The 20,435-nt window shown below is 40.2% G+C and overlaps 1 protein-coding gene across 2 annotated transcripts; it reads right to left on the bottom strand.

Annotated features, from left to right (window-relative positions):
* Positions 1-4,879: 4,879 nt before the first annotated feature.
* LOC139461754 (glycosyltransferase family 92 protein F13G3.3-like) lies at positions 4,880-10,660 on the bottom strand. 2 transcript variants are annotated; one of them, XM_071243210.1, is made up of 2 exons: positions 10,047-10,660; positions 4,880-6,029 (listed from the first exon to the last, which is right to left on the bottom strand). In XM_071243210.1, the coding sequence occupies exons 1-2, from the start codon at positions 10,520-10,522 to the stop codon at positions 5,147-5,149; spliced, it is 1,359 nt and encodes a 452-aa protein (XP_071099311.1). In that variant the 5' UTR covers positions 10,523-10,660; the 3' UTR covers positions 4,880-5,146. The 2 variants fall into 2 exon arrangements, with proteins under 2 accessions (XP_071099311.1, XP_071099312.1); XM_071243211.1 differs by having other exon boundaries at positions 10,640-10,660.
* Between the last annotated feature and the right edge of the window lie 9,775 nt (positions 10,661-20,435).

Here is a 20,435-nt window from a genome sequence, read left to right as displayed (position 1 = left end):
AGGATGTAACTGTGTATGAAGGGTGGAGGAGAGGGTGTGACTGTGTATGAAGGGTGGAGGAGAGGGTGTGACTGTGTATGAAGGGTGGAGGAGAGGGTGTGACTGTGTATGAAGGGCGGAGGAGAGGGTGTGACTGTGTATGAAGGGTGGAGGAGAGGGCGTGACTGTGTATGAAGGGTGGAGGAGAGGGCGTGACTGTGTATGAAGGGTGGAGGAGAGGGTGTGACTGTGTATGAAGGGCGGAGGAGAGGGTGTGACTGTGTATGAAGGGTGGAGGAGAGGATGTAACTGTGTATGAAGGGTGGAGGAGAGGGTGTGACTGTGTATGAAGGGTGGAGGAGAGGGTGTGACTGTGTATGAAGGGCGGAGGAGAGGGTGTGACTGTGTATGAAGGGTTGGGGAGAGGATGTGACTGTGTATGAAGGGTGGAGGAGAGGATGTGACTGTGTATGAAGGGTTGGGGAGAGGATGTGACTGTGTATGAAGGGTGGAGGAGAGGGCGTGACTGTGTATGAAGGGTGGAGGAGAGGGCGTGACTGTGTATGAAGGGTGGAGGAGAGGGTGTGACTGTGTATGAAGGGTGGAGGAGAGGGCGTGACTGTGTATGAAGGGTGGAGGAGAGGGCGTGACTGTGTATGAAGGGTGGAGGAGAGGGCGTGACTGTGTATGAAGGGTGGAGGAGAGGATGTGACTGTGTATGAAGGGTTGGGGAGAGGATGTGACTGTGTATGAAGGGTGGAGGAGAGGGCGTGACTGTGTATGAAGGGCGGAGGAGAGGGTGTGACTGTGTATGAAGGGTGGAGGAGAGGATGTAACTGTGTATGAAGGGTGGAGGAGAGGGTGTGACTGTGTATGAAGGGTGGAGGAGAGGGCGTGACTGTGTATGAAGGGTGGAGGAGAGGGCGTGACTGTGTATGAAGGGTGGAGGAGAGGGCATGACTGTGTATGAAGGGTGGAGGAGAGGGCATGACTGTGTATGAAGGGTGGAGGAGAGGGAGTGACTGTGTATGAAGGGTGGAGGAGAGGGCGTGACTGTGTATGAAGGGTGGAGGAGAGGGCGTGACTGTGTATGAAGGGCGGAGGAGAGGGCGTGACTGTGTATGAAGGGTGGAGGAGAGGGAGTGACTGTGTATGAAGGGTAGAGGAGAGGGCGTGACTGTGTATGAAGGGTGGAGGAGAGGGCGTGACTGTGTATGAAGGGTTGGGGAGAGGATGTGACTGTGTATGAAGGGTGGGGAGAGGATGTGACTGTGTATGAAGGGTGGGGAGAGGATGTGACTGTGTATGAAGGGTGGAGGAGAGGGCGTGACTGTGTATGACAGGTGGAGGAGAGGATGTTTGTATGAAGGTTGGACAGGAGGGCGTGTGTGTGTTTCTTTAACCTAGACTCACGACAGTCGTAGCGGTAAGGTGGTCGTAACTCCTATACCTTAACACAGACTCACGACAGTCGTAGCGGTAAGGTGATCGTAGCTCCCATACCTTAACATAGACTTACGACAGTCGTAGCGGTGTAGGTTGATTTGTGCAACGGCACCCTGTTGATGTCCGCGACTGTCATCCTACCCAGAAGAACAGTTGTTGCTTACAAACATCTACAACTTTGTCTTCAATTTACCCCGAGGACACAGTTGAACACCAGGAACGTGTGGCTTCTTCTAAACTGAAGCCACTATTATTGACAACAAGGAAAACATAGTTTCCTTAAAACTGAGGAATCTGTCATATAACAGCAGAACATGTTGTTGGACCCGTGACGATTCGGGGTAGAATAGGTCCTCAACAACCCATGCTTGTCGTAAAAGGCGACTATGCTTGTCGTTAGATGCGACGAACGGGATCGGGTGGTCAGGCTCGCTGACTAGGTTGATGCATGTCATCGTATCCCAATTGCAGGAATCGATGCTCATGATGTCAATCACTTGTCTGGTCCAGACTCGATTATATACAGACCGCCGTCATATAGCTGATTGCGGCGTCAAACAACAAACAAACAAACAACATGTTGTGGTCGGTGTAGATTTTGTATATATACTCAGACCCCATGGTACCGCGGCATTCATCGTATCGCGGCATTTGTGATTTCCGGTAGTTCACGCGGGACACGACTCTTTATAGCGGCTGTCTATTAATGCAAATCAGTAACCACGAAGTGCTCACTTCGTAAACAATTTCAATTTCCTCGGAATGTTATGTCTGCTGTAAGTAAGGAGTTATTAATCCGTTGATACATATTTCTGGCATCTGTTGTAATATTGCCTTACCCCTATCTATCAATGGCCAACGATATAACCCGCAGTTCCCCAAATAAACTTTCTCTATCGACCTGAACTAGATCATCTGCATATTCATGGCGACTAATGAGGTAACGGAAGTTACGTAGTCCGCACATATTTTCCCGCTCTGTGCCCAGAATCTATTGGGAGATCATAAGGGCCATAATGCCAAACTTAGAAATACGTTCTTCACTAGTAACCAAAAGATAAATACAAACTTTGGGCATACTAGGAGTGCTTTTTATATATTTATTGTTGACTTTTAACATTGTTCCCTTTTGTGACAAATTATTGTCATCCAATTTTTTTTAAACAATCTTAAAATATCATTTCTGATATTTTGATGTTGACTTATAAAAATATTTTTCTCTTACTTTTCGGTAAATATGCATTGCATACCTTTTGCTGATAACACATTTAGAATTTTACTTGTGCTGTCTTTGCACTTGTCTGGACAAATCACTGATGTCTGGCATGATCATACCAAGTGGTTGGTAGAAGTATGTCCTCTTTTTGTCCAATTTGGATCTCCATACACAACTTTTCTCTGTACCGCGATACGATGGAGTTCTCTCCCTTGTCAAACAGCGCGAGGCCCGGCTTTTACTCGGAGCTACTAATGTAAATAATGAACTTTTATCAGTAAAATATGCATTGTTTGATAAAATGAATGATATCTGATACAGAGAACACGAATAAACATAAAGGTTAGTGAGTGCATTTTGTTCCGTTTAGTGTACATGACAAGTACCGCGATACCTCCGAAGTTGCAGGCTATTTGCTGTAAAAGGTTTTGACATATATATATATATATATATATATATATATATATATATATATATATATATATATATATATATATATATATATATATTACATGTAATTGGTTTCTACTGTTTTTAATAGATGACTGATATGTAATTCTTTCTTGTGGTAAACCTGTGCTATGTATATGTACGTAGCGTTGATGATTATCTTGTTATTTATTATGTAATTATGTGTTTCTGGGTGTTTTTTATTTCCTAATACAAACGCATCGCATTAAAGATCTCACACCTGTAGCATGTAAATAGACATCCACTCTACTGCTACATGGTTGTTACAGATCACTGTCATATAATAGCAGAACATGTTGTTACCTCAAAACTGAGGTCACTGTCATATAATAGCAGAACATGTTGTTACCTCAAAACTGAGGTCACTGTCATATAATAGCAGAACATGTTGTTACCTCAAAACTGAGGTCACTGTCATATAATAGCAGAACATGTTGTTAACTCAAAACTGAGGTCACTGTCATATAATAGCAGAACATGTTGTTACCTCAAAACTGAGGTCACTGTCATATAATAGCAGAACATGTTGTTACCTCAAAACTGAGGTCACTGTCATATAATAGCAGAACATGTTGTTACCTCAAAACTGAGGTCACTGTCATATAATAGCAGAACATGTTGTTACCTCAAAACTGAGGTCACTGTCATATAATAGCAGAACATGTTGTTACCTCAAAACTGAGGTCACTGTCATATAATTGCAGAACATTTTGTTAACTCAAAACTGAGGTCACTGTCATATAATAGCAGAACATGTTGTTACCTCAAAACTGAGGTCACTGTCATATAATAGCAGAACATGTTGTTACCTCAAAACTGAGGTCACTGTCATATAATAGCAGAACATGTTGTTACCTCAAAACTGAGGATCATGTTATTAATTACAAGGACAGCTGGTTAATACCTCAAAACTGAATACATAACATACGAACGGTAATCCTAATCTTTGCATCTAACAATGCCAAGCAGAACAGGAAATACAATTTGAATGGTAGATAATCATGTCTAGTGATGTTTTATCACACATTTCCAATTGAGTTGAATTTTTATGATCTGTTCATTTCCATGAATTCGCTGAAGGGATAGATCTTCGATGTAATTTGTTTCTGTGGAAGACAAACAAGTTTTTATTGCAAAGGTAGGGACTTTGTATGCGGTGGTGGCGTGCTTCATTCAGATTCGCTTTATAGACGGGGTATATAAATTAGCATTGATTTTGAAGGCTTGTACAGTCGGGTCACCTTATAATGGGGTCGCATTATAGACGGCGATATACGGTACTACTACATTTGAGCAACACACAACATGAATTGTAGTACGTGAAAAGAAGCTTTTATTCACATACAAACGTTTGACGTACTATGGGGGATGCCTCGGTTGCCTTCTGTGAGACCTGGGGTCATGGTGACCCGGGTTGTGGGACAACCTAGTGTTGTGGTGTCAACAACTGATAAAGATACTCTAAAAAATCGATCAACGTTCATTTATCATGCTATGTTAATCAAATATGACCTGTTAAACGGATCTGTAACCACTCCCGAAAACAGAATTGTACTATGGGCCTGAGGCCTTTCAGTATGGGATAAAACTTATCCTATCCTGGTGACCAGGGTTGTGTGACACCCTAACGTGTCAGGTATGTCGGGTTTGCTGCTAGAATTAGGGCCATTCCTATTAGCTCGGCCAAATCGTGTGTGTGTGTGGGGGGGGGGGGGGGATTGGAGGGTTCAACGTGAAACGACTGGGGTGGTCGTTTTGCCTGCCGAATTCGTCGTCAAGAGGAGTCACAAAATGTTGAACTAGTTGCGTATCCATCACGTTATAGGTTTTAAGACCAAATATGTGAGTTAAACATTGCTGTAATTTCATGCCTATAATACAACTGGTTAATACCTCAAAACTGAGGATCATGTTATTAACCACAAGGAACAACTGGTTAATACCTCAAAACTGAGGTCACTGTCGTATAACAGCAGAACATGGTACCTCAAAACTGAGGTCACTGTAAATCCTGATACAAATATCTCAAGAGGCCTACCCTCGTCTTCTGATGCAGTTCATTGTATTTCTAATTAATTCATTAAGGTGAGAAGAAAACCTATCCAAGGACCGGTCAACTGTGAATATTTGCTCTTGGATGTCAGAGCGGTAGTGATGAAGTAGGCCATCTGCAACATCAACCACCACATGGTGGAAGCCTGGCACGTGGCGCACACCATGGATTTGTAATATATCAACTGTTCTTGGAATCAGAAAGTACTTAGACCTGTCATAATAGTCATATATTTTGTGTCGGTTGAAATAGGAAAGCAGTTTAACATCATTGGCCTTCATTGATGTAGATAAACCATTTTGTTTTGACTTAGTAAAGAAGGCATTTCTCAAGGCAAATGATCCTCCCATTGGATGTTTATTCTTCAGTCTTTCAATGAGAGCAAGCCAGTTAGAGTCCTTATTCGGGACCATAACCTCATCCATATCTTGGAATAAAATGTATTTTGATGTGTATCGGTTTCGATAAAGACAATCATGCATCACAACCACCTGGGCGTAGTAGTGTATTCCATGGACCACAGGATCCGGGACTCTGGCCGGGATCAGCTCCAGCTGTCCACACTGGACGAAATAATCCACTATGGGCCTCATGCTCGGAGCGAGGGAGTGGTTGTACCAGAAGGCTTTCCCAGCCCCGAGTATATTGTTCATTGACATGGACTCCACAAACTCCTCCGTGTTGGAATACCCTGAGTGAGCAGCGGGGTAGCACACGGTGAAGTTGCGGTATTCCTGGGCTGGGTACTGTATGGGGATCTTCTCAGCGCCAGGTGATAGTGGTGATGGAGGTAGACGGAGAAATGACGGCGCCAGCTGAGTTGAGGTCAAGGGGCAGTGGACAGCCAGTGTTGTGTACACAGGCCTGGATAACAGAAGGAAGATGATTAATTACTGTTAAGAAAACAAGAAACTACCTGTTTAGCCCTGGGGGCGGTCAGGTAGCCAAGTGGTAAAGCGTTCGCTCGTCACGCTGACGACTCCCGACATGGGTACAATGTGTGAAGCCCATTTCCGGTGTCCCCCGCCGTGATATTGCTGGAATATTGCTAAAAGCGGCGTAAAACCATACTCATTCACTCACTGTTTAGCACTGCTACAGGGGTGCCATTGCATAAGACTCGCTAAGGCAAATCTTATTTTCTGCTGATGTGGCACTTTACAAATAGAAATGATAGCGGTTTTAAAGAAATGATCAACAACACAAACATAATTTCAATTTGACATTTTCATATTTTACCAAATTAACAGTTGCAGCTGATTCTGTGCATAATAGAATTACAGTACTTTTGTTTGTTCTTGAGACACAATCTTTCCAATCTCCCTTAGTCTGACATCTTCTATGATCCAGGGAATTTTATCTCCATGCATCCTTTCATGATAGGAGTGGCGGAGTGGGCAAGTGGTCAAAAGCGCGAGGCTAGCAAGCGTCAGGTGATGAGATCGTATCCTGCAAGTGACTGGGTTGTTATTCAGCCCTGGGGACAACAATGTTTACAGGTCTCTACAGTGTTGTCACTACCCCTAGTGTACAGTACATTCACCACCATAGATTCCTGTCACCATGACATCACCAGATCCAGCCTTCTCATCACTGACGTAGGATTTCTCTAGCTCATGAGTTTGAATTCAACCACCAATCAAGAAGCTTCTTCTGAATGCAAGATCAGCATAGATCCACATCAAAAATCGTCTTCGTACAAACAAGCACTAAGATAGTTTCACTAACCTATCACAGAATTTATCTTGCCCATGAGCGTGAAATCAACAACAAACCAAAATGCCTCTCCTGAGAGGGAGTTTGGCATAGATCTGTATTTAAACTTGCAGACATATCCGAGTGAATCTTCAACATATATAAACGATTTACAGGACTGATATATTAACATCTAAGCTGAATGTTTACTGAGAGCACAAACACGGGGAGAGAAAAGCCCTTACGCTACAAGACTCACTGGTTGTATTTGTGACGACACGCAAAATTGAGATCTATATATTGTCTTTGGTGGTAATTTATACAGAAATAAAGATTTTTTTCGAAATAGAAAAGGGGGTGGTGGTGGTGGTGGTGGTGGGTGCTACAACTTTGTCTAGATCAAAGAATAATGGCCTACAGCTCTCCTGTGACCGTTTGGTTAAAATGCAAGGTAGATCTAACCAACCCTAAATCACTAAGGTTGATGGTTTTAATCCGCTCTTAGCAATATTCCAGCTAATCATGGTGGTGTGGTGGTGGTGGTGGTGGTGGGGGGGGGGGGGGGGGGGGGGGGGGGGTGGGGAGGGGGGCACCAGAAATGGGCTTCATACATTGTACAGATGTCGGGAATCGAACCCGGTCCTTCGGCATGATGACCGAATGCTTTAACCACTAGGCTACCTCACCGCCCCGATATTATGTGTGCCTCATAATGAGAATTCTTTATAAAAGTTGGTTATATTTTATGTATTGTATATTTAGTTATTAGCAACACATTTATTAAACAAAATATGTGTCAGATCACAAGAGGTACATAACTTAGATGAATTGGTGCTTAATTGAGATTTCTTAACAAATATGGCTGTAAAATGCTAACTGACTAAAGTACTCATGGAAATGAAAAAAACCCTGTTTTTTCGACCTCAGATCTTAAATTATTGCAGTTGATATACAAAATATAAATATTCAAACAACTAAATTAGTACTAATTGGGCCGTGGCACAAATACAGCGTATCAAATGTTTTTATGCCTTTTTACACGTAAAAGTGTGTAAATATGTGAATAAAACAGACTATTGTGAAACAGGGCATAACCAGGTGTAAGTAGATCAAGGTGACCTATGACACCTTGACGACAGGCGAGAACAGGTGCATAATGCCTATAGTCTGTTTCTGCTATGTCAATTTGGACTTAGTTTTATTTTAGAATGTTGAAAGTGCCGACAAATTACCTCCTGTAAAGTACATTTTGTATTGTTCACTGAGATCAAACTAGCAAATCCAGACTAGTACTTTTCGAGTTGTTTTGTTATTTCGTATTTACAGCTACGTAACACTTTGTGTCGATTTTTAAATTGAGAAAAACAGGGTTTTTTTCATTTCCGTGAGTACTTTAGTTTACTTACTCTCAAAATATAACTTTTACATATGATTACATAGATATGAAGTTCATATTTAGTATGGATTGATACTTCAAATAAGCAACCAAAAAAATATTATAGACAGAACATGTTTTAGTCAGTGCTTCTTCAAAAAATACAATTTTATTAGGAGCCAAACAATCATTTTTTTACCCACAACTCATTTTTTTCAGGACGTCCAATGAACGATTAATTTTGTGAGGTAAAACCTGGTTACAAATGTTTTTCTTGAGCATTTTCAAAAAAATCCCAGCAGCCCACTCCCAGAATATCAAAAGGTCATTCTCAATAAAGGTATTTTATTTAATATTATAGTATATTGTACAATGCAGATGTCTAAGGATGTAAAGAGAAAAGAATACAAAACATTAATGATTATTGATTTGTTTGCACAGGAATTTGAAAATGCATCATGGTAGGATAAAAGGCTGAGGTGTTGTGAAATTCAAAATGAGTTTTACCATATACTATATACCGTATTTGATATGATTAGAAACAGGGGGTTCTTATTAGAATAATATTTTGGTGAAAATAAACAGTTGAAAGATAAATTTCGTGGTTTATGCTGACAGCCTGAAATGTTTATACACGACATATTATTTTTTCCAGAATTTAATTGCCCATAATTAAGGATGTATGTAACACACAAGTGCGTATTATACGCGAATAAATAAGTCTTTTGTACATTGATCAATCGGAAGGGGTGCTGATTGGGATTGTTCACTAGCCAATTTATTAAGAAATATCACCATGGGTGCTTATTAGAGCGGGGCGCTTATTACGTCTTAAGTCTGTAAAATGTAAATCATTGAGGTTTCCAAATCTATTAATACGATCATCCTTATATATACAGTTTGAAAACCAGTATAAATAGGTTTCCTAATTCATAAGATAAACAAATTTAGTTGATAATTGAACTGAATTTGTTTTTTAAAACAAAACATCACTTCTGTGCTGAAAAAAATATTCAAATATTGCTGCAGATTTGGGGCCAAAAATAGGCCTCTGTGCAGGTCCAGATAAAACACTGACCTGTGAAAATATCACTTGGGAAGGTCATGATTTTTCTAATATAAAGTGCAGAAATAAATAGAAAATATTTTACTTATTTTACTATATATTTTTTAAAAGGTTTTACTATTTAGATTATCAATGCATTTAGAACAAATTTGAAACTAAGTGGTTGCACTTAAGAAATAATATATTTTGTTACAATGTACAAGTAGTCATGAGTCTTGAGAGGAAAGTTAATTTTTTTTTATTAATTGAACCAATCAAATCATTATTTTTAAAAAAACTAAATTTTAAATACATCTAGTCTTTCAGGAAGCTGGCCATCTCCTGTAGTGCGTAACGTATGACACATTCAGATATAAAAACGCCATAAATGAATGTCAACAACTAGTAAATAAACTTCATTCGATAAACCTTCTGAAAAAACAACATGGCAGAACACGAGAATGCTTGACAAAAAAGGCCACTAGACCTCTTTTATGTTTTTATGGGTAAGGGGGAATTATCGAAACTTGATGAATTTATTATTTTATCTGACAGCGAACTTTTGAACTGGTCCCTTAATAAAAATGAATGCGTGATAGCTCGAGACCACGCCCTGCTTGAGTATGGCAATATATTTACCGTCGTGTTAACGGCTCTCTGAACAAGTTACATTGTCCCTTGGATAAAACTGCCAAAAATAATTAGACGTAATTGTTTACATGAAAACAGTTAGCTTGCAAATCCATGAAAATCTAAACCCACTCACTTGTCGGTTGTGTGGAGATGTAACGATTGCAGACTCCCTGCTGTAAACGTTCTTAAAGATGGATCGGTATCTGCGACAAGCACACACACGGGCTCAAACGGTTGCAAAGTCAGTCCCGTGCCTAAAATATCAACAATGTTATTGTCAACATCAAAATGAGCAGAGAATATATACATGTGAGAGGCATTTTCATTTCCTTGTGGGGCTGATAGTCTGTGGTAGGCATTTGTGTTGTGGGCTGCGCGGAACGAAGGCGGGTCTCCCTTATATCCTCTGCAGCAGATGGTGTCTCTATGTATTTCTCCCTGATTACTAGGTACTGTAGGAGTGTCATGTCTTGTGTGGTGCTTCATTTCAATAACGAAGTAGAGTTTCTCAGGCCTTGTCATCAGTATGAACAAAGAGTGGGTGGCGATGTATGCTAGAAATACGCATACGACGCACCTGATGCGACAACGTCTCCGAAATACCCCCATGCAGCAGTCTGGGTCCCGTTCAGAGTGTATTACCAGTAGTCATTTCACGTAAGCCCATGGCCACACCACGCGAACACTGAATTCGGAAACATTCGCTATACCTGGTGAAATGCTTACAGTTGCGATCCGAACGACAACGGATGGTTTAAGCTGCAGAAAGCTGAAGAAAAAGGTATCGGTTAGAACGGCACCGCATTAAAACGGCACCAAACGAAAACGGCATAAAACCAACAGTGTATCCACCATGTCGACTACAGAAGATGTCGCACATCTGATGCGGAGGTTCAACGAAAATGTTCTCGTAATACACTGGAGTTCTCATTTTCCTGTCAGGAAGGAAGTGGTCGAATAATGCATTTCGAGAAACGCGTTTCCGAAATACCGTATTTCCTCTATTTCTTACAGACACTCTTTACCCCCGGCGTTTATGGCAACGATCATATTGTGGAGAATCCGCGCATAAACACTAGTCCGTTTGCCGCAAAATCAAACCGATGAAATGCGAAAATAGATATATACCCGAAACAATTCGTCTTCAATGGGATGAAAGTTATTAATAATATATTTGTCCATACTAATTCGACCCGTGAAGATCCGGTGAAGAATATGTCTTCAGCAACCCGTGCTTGTTGTACAAGGCGACTATGCTTGTCGTAAGAGGCGACTAATGGGATCGGGTGGTCAGGCTCGCTGACTTGGTTGAGGCATGTCATCGTATCTCAATTGCGTGGATCGATTGCTATGATGTCAATCACTGGATTGTCTGGTCCAGACTCGATTATTTACAGACCGCCGTCGTATAGCTGGAATATTGCTCACTGCAGCGTGAAATAACAAACCATACAAAGTCGTCACCAAAATTTCCGACATTGTCATGAAGTAGAGAAAAAGTTGGGTTGTTTTGTAATTGTTGGTGTTTAAAGGCCTGTTGTTACAAGGGGGTCTGTACTGTAAACATCTCTACATTCACACGTGAAATTCGCGCGTTAGACCAATTTAACCTACTACTTTCTTTTTGGTAATAAAATCATATCAAATGAAAAGTCTGCATCAGAAGCGTATCTTTCTGCAGTAGTTATTAAACGGAATAAGCAATGATAATCTGTAAAATATTCTCAAAGCAATGTTTGGGATCTTCTTAGTATATATAGCTATTCAGCTAATTTCAAATGCAAATAATAAAATAAACTGAACGAGCTCAATATATCATTACAATACGGTACACGGTGACGTTTATGGTTATTGCAAGTAGGAGAGAGTGCAGTGACAAAGTTGAGGCCGGAATTAAAGCTTCATATTGTTAAAGAGATGGTTTTGATCATGCAACTGTCACTCAAATTATTATTTCATTTGACAGTAACAGTGACAGTGAAAATATTTCAGAATAGAACTTTTGAGACTATCCCTGTGTTCCGCCCTTCTGCAGGTATCTTTACTGTGCAAGACCTCTCCGTAACAACATGCATAAAAACACCGACAATTACAATTGTTAAAAACTTGTTCCCTGCTTCATGACAATGTCTGAAATTATGATGACGAGTTGGTATGGACAAAAAATAACTGCCATGCCATTTAAGACGAATTGTTGTTTAATGGTTTATATCTATTTTGCATTTCATCGGTACGATACTGCAGCAAACCGACAATACATTATTAATATGTGTCAATACCATAGGTCACGCAATCCATGAAACTTTAATAATCTGATATTTGTTTGAAGGCTGTTTATTGAGCCATTTAATTTCTGTTAAAAATATATGCATACACTTTTTGGGTTATTTTGTATTATTTCTATTTGTGGGGGTGGTGCGTGTGTTGTGGGGAGGGGCGTGTAATTGCTGCCTCACGAGTGAATGTTGTGTCGAAATAGCGTCAAATTCTGTTTTACAAATATGTTTGTTTTTACTTTGGACGAAAACTAGATGAGGTATATAGTAATTAATATATCATTATCTATATCTTGCTTTCAAAGACATGAAACAAGCCATGGGCCAGTCCGGTGAATGTGAGACAAAGAGCTAATTTACATATAAGGTAGAGCCGCACACTTGGCTGTCACTATATTTTTTATTAAGTACGACATCATCGTTTCTAACGATTTGTGATGATACTTTAAACACATGATATCAATATCGATATTAATGTCAGATCAAGCTGGGTTTGGGAACGAAACAGGAAAATATATTGTTGAGATCCATAGCAAATAGACCGATCCAGTCAGTCAATCAAAATTGAGCCAGTTTGAGCCAATCAGCCAATAAAATTTAAGATATCACGAAATGAATTAAGGATATGGTGAAGCGTATTACTGATATCTTGAAAAGAATTGAAGATATCTTAAATTCGATTATTGATATCAAAATATGATTTAAAGATATCAAAATGTCATGTTTTGTTATGATGTCATTAATTCAATTCCTGATATGTTGTCATTATTTAAGATGTTACATTAATAATGTTACTTAAATTAAATAACTGATATCAATAATTGATATAAAGATATCATCAAAACTATTAATATCTTTAAATGGATTTTTGATATCAGTAACGGTCAGAATTAATGATATCTTGAATTGAATTAAAGATATCTCTAATTGAATTAAAGATATCTGTAATGCATTTGTGGATATGTATAACTTATTTCAAGATATCTTGAATTGAATTTAAGATATCTTGAATTTATTTCTAATATATTTATGTACTGTAGGATGGTAAATGTTTAATGATATCTTAAATACATTTAGAGATATCACAAACTAATTTGTTAATATTACCATAACATTTTAAGATATCAGTAATTGTATTATGGATATCAGAAATGAATTTAAGATATCTTTAATTATTTTTTGATATCTTAAAATAAAATAACGATATCTTTAAAACAACTGAAGATATCTGTTATTCCTTAATAAATGTGAAAACGGCTTGCCATAAAGTAGCGTCATGGCTACGGTTTGTGCTATTTTCACTCGCGATATCCATTTCGTATCGCTGGGATTAGATGTATACCTTTACCCAAACCCACAGGGTCGGGAGAAAAACAACATCGGGCATTGAGTTAGCAGGTCATATTGTTGAAATGTGACACGCGAGACGGCCATGACACACTGTAAACAAATATGAAAGTGATCTGATTTCGGTTAGTGCAGAACGAATTCTACTATTATTTACATTGAAGTACGATCTGGTCGCAAGCTCCGACGTTCATACAGTTTGGCCCTCACTCTATGAAGGTTCATACTCCAATCAACTCACACAAAGTGAAGGTCAATTCTTAATGATACTTATTTCAAGATACACAGAATTTGTAAAAACAAAGACACTATCTCTTTGTCACACCCTGGTCAGGCATTATCCAGAGTGCCTGATCAATTCTGATACAGAATATATTATATAATTATTAATACATTTCATATATATTCATGATGAATATTGAAATGTATTTAACCCAAAATGTAATTCTTTACCATGATTTGAGGAGATTGTCAATATTTGAAAATTGAGCAAGAACTAGTGTTTATTAAGGATGATGGTTATTTACATTGTTCAAATTTTGGTTATGATTATGTTGAGAATGAGTTTCATATTAACTTCACAGTGATTTTGCTTGCTTCAGGATATTTTCAAGTTTGGTTTTTATCTTTTGATATGAATTTACAAAATTTTAGAACAACTTTAGGACATTATGGATGACAATCAGTCAGTATCCTAGAAAAGGAACTCGTCTGAATCCCTGTTTGTGTGTATTTTTATTATTTAAGGAAAAGTCATGTTCACACCAATATTTGTGAGGCATACTTGGGATTTATGTTTAAATATCTAATGAACTCCAGGTGTCCAACTAGCTGATATTTGCATGTAAATGTAAACTAGTGTCCAAAAGAAACGATACCAACTTATTTTCAGAATTGTTTTTTACTAAGTGAATTGTCTAGTATGAAAACATGCCAATTCGTATTGCACATCCCAAACACAGCACAGTCGATAAAAAATACCGGGAACACGTGATCACTTCCGGGAAAAAACGTAAATTTCGTGAAAGTGACATTTCCCTCTCTAGCATGTTCTGCACGTGCATAATAACTGTATAAAACGGCTGATCAGACACGTTGATATCACAGCAACAAAAAGAACACAAGATATGCCCCGTTTGACAGCCATCGAGAGAGAGAGAGCCGTTGGAATGGTCCAACAACGAGCGTCACACGTCGACGTCGCCAGAAGGTTTGGCTGCGCACGCATCACTATCACCGGGTTGATGCAGCGGTTACGTCAGACAGGTCAGACGTCAGACAGGCCCAGGAGTGGAAGACCACGAGTAACCACGCCCCGTGAAGATCGTTACATCCGGGTATTACACCTGAGGAACCGCACCGTAACAGCGACGTCCACGGCGGCTACAGCACTGGGACACAGGATCAGTCGACAGACCGTCTACAGGAGACTACGGCAGTATGGTATCCGGCCACGTCATCCCTACCGCGGACCGCTCCTGACGCCTCGACACCGGAACAACAGACTGATCTGGGCCAGGCGAGTTCGACGTTGGCAACGGCGGGACTGGACACGTGTTATGTTCTCTGATGAGAGCAGATTCCTCATCTTCAGAAACGATGGACGGCAGCTTGTATACCGACGATTTGGTGAACGTTTGGCGCCTAACTGTATCCAACAGGTCCGGCGGTTTGGAGGTGGAGGGTTCATGGTTTGGGGTGACATATGTGGTGACGTCAAAACGATGCTTGTCGTAATTCGTGGAAACCTGAATGCACAGCGTTATCTTGATGACATCCTACGGCCTGTTGTGGTGCCCTTATGACAATGCAAGGCCACACACAGCAAGATTGACACAGAACGTCCTTGCCAACGCCAACGTACAGGTTTTGCCATGGCCCGCATGTTCACCGGACATGAATCCCATCGAGCACTTATGGGACCACCTCGATCGGCAAATCCGACGTCGCCGTGTGCCTTCAGTCAACGTCCAGGACTTGGAACGATGTCTCCTCGAGGAATGGCAACGCATCACTCCCAACGTCATCAGACGTTTGACGTCATCAGTCCGTAGGCGTGTTCTGACATGTATTGATGCTCACGGTGGACATACCCGCTACTGACTTGACTTTGAGACGTGTGGTGTGACATTTCCCGTTGTTTCTGTGATCAGTGCTCTAACGAAATGTTCATTTTTCGACCCCACCCATCTTTAAAGGCTTGTCATATTGGTTGTACAGATTTTATTGAAATGAAATTTATGTACAGATGTTGTGAAAGGATTTCTCAAAAGCATAACACCAATCCTAAACTTCTGTATTGTTTAGTTTTTCTTTTATGTCGTTGCAAACAGGTGGTATCGTTTCTTTTGGACACTAGTTTATGTTGCTTCATGCATAAGTAATACTTCTCAATTCACATGTGATTTGTTAAATAAAATATATATTATTTACTGTTATGTCCTAATTATTTCTTCTTACTAAGTAACAATCATGATGTCAACAGGTAATTTTGTTGATTAAAGCTTTGAACTTATGACATATTTAAGTCTTTGGATGGCATTTAGAAGTGATACACATCAGGAAGAGAAATTAAAGATGGTGATGTTGCTCATAATTACAGTTGACATCCATTAATTCTCTTCCTTATGAGATGTTTGTTGTACTTAATTTACATGTTTAGTTGTTAACAGTAATAATTCTTGGATTCATGACAAGTCTTTAGAATAAAAGATCATATATGAATTTTAATTTGTTGTATATTTTATCAATGAAAGTTTCCCTGTGCTTGTGACCTTTCTTTGACGTCATGATTTATAGCATGTTATGTTTCGTCTCGGAAGCGTTATGTTATACGTAGTTATAGCTAAAATGGATAGAATTATCATTAAACCGCCTGTATGTTATCAGAAATGAACGGGTCACTGTAACTTGATAATGGCCTCATATTGCTTGACGATGGGCCATTATCACACCAGTTGTTAGGTGACGTCACAGGGATAGGAAAGGTGACGTCACGTTCAATAGTGACATCATCTGGTTTGTTCTATGACGATTCCATATTTGTAAAAGTGGGTCAGTTAAATTCGTGTTGATTGCACTTAATGTTTCAAAACCGATATTGTTTATTTTTATTCGATTCTATCCATTTTAGGTATAATAACGGTAACGCTATTTTTCAGGGCATTATCATTTGCAGAAGCCCGAGGTCTTCGATTAACTGCCCTGGTAACGCTATTTTTCAGGGCATTTTCATTTGCAGAAGCCCTCAGTCTTTTCAGTTAATGGAAGACCTCGGGCTTCTGCATATGATAATGCCCTGAAAAATAGCATTACCCTTATAGTAGTGAAATCCATTTGATGTAAACTTATCACGTTGTTCAGATATAAAGTAGTATTTGTTTCGCCAACACTTTATATTTTTATGTTCATGACAATACTTTTGTCGATGAGATGGCCTCCATAGTCCAGTGGATAGAGTGAGTGAGTTGGGTTTAAAACCGCTTTTGACAGTATTCCAGTTATATCACGGCGTGACAGCTTAATGTGGGAGGAAATCCCGAAGTGATGTAGGTCTAAGTCATTTACCACTTTGGAGAAACCCACGAGCACGGATATGGTGCTGACAAACCTAGAAACATAATCGGGCAAACCGGGATTCGAACCCACGATCATAATTTTCTGGCGTGCCCAAGGGACGCAACTCTGTGACGCCTCCGACGACTGGACAATGCACTCACGCATGCACATCTCACAGCGAAACGTGTTCAGTATCAATTATAAAATATACATGGGTTTCAAAGAACACGACGGCATGCTATTACGACAGGCAGGTTACAATGTGGTGAATAGTTTATGTTAGCGTTAGTTTCGTAACCGTTCATGTTTAGATATTACATTGGACGATTATGTAAAAAAACAATGACACTCAGAAATTGTGTTAGAAACGGGCAAATACATCCTAAACTGTTGTGTTTTACAGCATATCGAGTAATGGTTTCAGCAGACGATGTCATAGACGTACTATCGCAACCTTAGCGCGAAGATTGACACACCGAATTAAGATCGAGCTACAGTTGCTTTGTGAAACGGGCGCAACTTCAGATAAAGTTAATTCTGACCTGCCACAGCAATCGTAGCTCCCATATTTTAACATTGTTGTTAACTGTTGTAGAGCTACGATCGCTTTGTGGAACGGGGCACTTGGTCCTTGACTTTCTACAATAGCTCATCTGCAATCATTCCAAGAATAGCTCATATGAAATACGATAAAAAAGACCGCCTCTGTGGTCTAGTGGGAGAGCGTCCGGGTATTCATGATAAACCGCGGCATGGTATCTCAGTGGGCTAGCATTATAAATCGGCATCAGTCCGGACAACTAACTAACTACACGTAACTAACAAGTGCATGCACGTCGCTATATAAGTGCAATAATCTTGGACGCGACGTAAAACCCCATTTCACCTCACCCCCTCACCTATAAAAAAAGTGACTAAGTTGAAACTGCTCAACTTATATATACACCTTGAAATTGATTAAGCACCCCCTGACAACAGACAGAACAGATATATACTCGTTTATAACAAAATCAAGTTTCATAATACTATTTCATAGAATGGCTGTCATGACAATAACTGACTGTGTCGCCCAAACACACTGAACATAAAGCATGATACCCTCGAGTTTCAGGAACAACACTTTGATATTGATGCAAGTAAGGTTATATAAAGTGGCAATTATCCGATTGTTTAGTCAGCACATGTAACCATGATTCGCGGGAGGCTGTCAGAGGCGCTCCGTTTGGAAACTACTGGCATGCATGACACAGATATGTCATCGGAGCCATTGGACGTCAACTTGGCAATGACCTTAGTGTCATCAGAAGACTCGTAAGAAAACACAGACAGACACGTGAACTAAAGGATCGTCAACGAAAGGCAACAGTACGGGAAGACAGAGCTCTAGCATGTCTTGTGAGGCGACAACCCTTTGCTACGAGTAAACATGGTAAAGCTCTGAAAGAGCAATGGCTTCCCAACAGGTCATCTGTCCACCAGTACTGTCCGAAACCAGCTAAAATCATTTGGGTTTTAGCCACGAAGGGTCATCAGGCGTCCCTTGTCAAATGTTAATCATCAGAGACTTCGATTGGCTTGGTGTATGGCTCGACGCCATTGAAATCCGAGGTCATGGAAAAGGATCCATTGGTCTGATGAAGGCAGATTCTTGCTGCACGTCACAGATGGTCGAATGTGGATTTGGAGGCACAGAAACACTGCCTATACCCTTAGGAACATTGTACCAACAGTCCCGTTGGAGGCTCCGTCGTGGTCTGAGGAGCAATACCTCATGTCTGTAAACTGAACATGGTAACTGAACGAGGCAATCTCAACGGTGATCGTTGTGCAACATGTTGACAATCATGCACTTGCCACTCGACCTGTACTTATGGACGACAACGCTAGACCCTATCGTTTTCGTGCTGTGACTGCATTCTGCAAGGACATACTTTTGACACTTTACCTTGGCCCAATGAGTCCAGATTTGAATCGACTGGAACATGTTTGGAACATTCTTGGACGTCGGTTGCTGACAATGGATCCTTCAGTACAGAATGTGGCAGCTTAAGAGGTCGCATTGTATCGGGAGTGGTAACAGTTACCTCTTGATCGTACCAGAAGACTCACTGGAGGAATGAGAAGGGTAGAATGTGTCATCCAGGCACAAGGCGATTACACTCGCAACTGATTTTCAGGATTGTGATTACCTTTTGAAGATAACAATGAACGTTTTTGGACAGTAATGGTCGTTCATACCTGATCATGGAACTTCCCAGATCCATGGTTTTCGTGGTTTTCAATTTTGCTCAAGTACAGTACTATGGCCACTGCGTTATTACTGCATTTAAAACATTGGACATTTGCATCATTCTCTGTGTTTTCATTAGCAAAGAGTCTTATCTTACACCATCATGACCATAGCTCAGGCAGGCTCGACCAGAATGATAACTTGTTGGAGGACAGATATGGTCGCAAAACCAGGGGGTGCTTATTTAATTTCTACGTGTATATATAATAATGAATATAATATTACAATGAAATTGCAATACTTAGAAGATTCATATGTGTCTGTCCGTGTGCTCGTGCGTAATCGTTTCCAATGGTTTCCGAGAAGAGTTAACTGGAAATGTTTTTTCTCAACAGTCTCACTTTTGCCATGGCCAATACACATCTTTAAAAAAGAACCTTCATTTTTATCACAAGAGACATTAACCCTGTTGTCCCGGACAGAATTATTTTCAGCTAAATTGTCCAGATTAACAAATAAAATCCAGTTGAGTGAATCCTAAGCAAATGAGTGTTTGTTTGTTATTTAACTACACACTTACCAATATTCCAGCTATGATGGTGGTCTGTAAATAATCAGAGTCTGGACAAAACAATCCAGTGATTGACATCATGAGCATCAATCAACACAATTCGGATACGATGACAGGCATCAACCAAGTCAGCGAGCCTGACCACCCGATCCTGTTATTCACCTCTTATGACAAACAGTCATCTTTTATGGCAGGCATGGCTTGCTGAAGACCTAATCAGGGCGATTTTAGAATTTGAACCCACAATCAAAGTCTTCATGGCATGCCGAAGAGACCTCACTATGCACTGGAGGGAAACACTGGAGCACAAAGATATCTTAACACTTATGAATATATCATTCCAGCTGAAATTCTCATTCCATTAAAAATATCTCAGGACTTTCTACCCATGTGGGGAATCAACCCAGGTCTTTGGCGTGACAAGCTTACGCTTAACCACTAGAATACCCCACCATCCTCCTTCATTTTGAATGTGGATCTATGCCCCATTCAGAAGGAGTGTCGTGATCAGTTGTTGAATTCAAGGTCATGAGAAATACT

The sequence above is a fragment of the Haliotis cracherodii genome, unplaced genomic scaffold (assembly GCF_022045235.1).
Source record: "Haliotis cracherodii isolate W230 unplaced genomic scaffold, xgHalCrac1.p SCAF_15, whole genome shotgun sequence".
NCBI lineage: Eukaryota > Metazoa > Mollusca > Gastropoda > Lepetellida > Haliotidae > Haliotis > Haliotis cracherodii.
The sequence above is the reverse complement of the archived record's forward strand: the minus strand, read 5'-3'. Positions and strand labels throughout refer to the sequence as shown.

Coding starts and splice junctions, on each gene's coding strand:
- LOC139461754 (XM_071243210.1), bottom strand. CDS start 10,522: ATGGGGGTATTTCGGAGACGTTGTCGCATCAGGTGCGTCGTATGCGTA. Junction 6,030..10,046: donor CATCTCCACACAACCGACAA/GTGAGTGGGTTT, acceptor TCTGTTATCCAG/GCCTGTGTACACAACACTGG.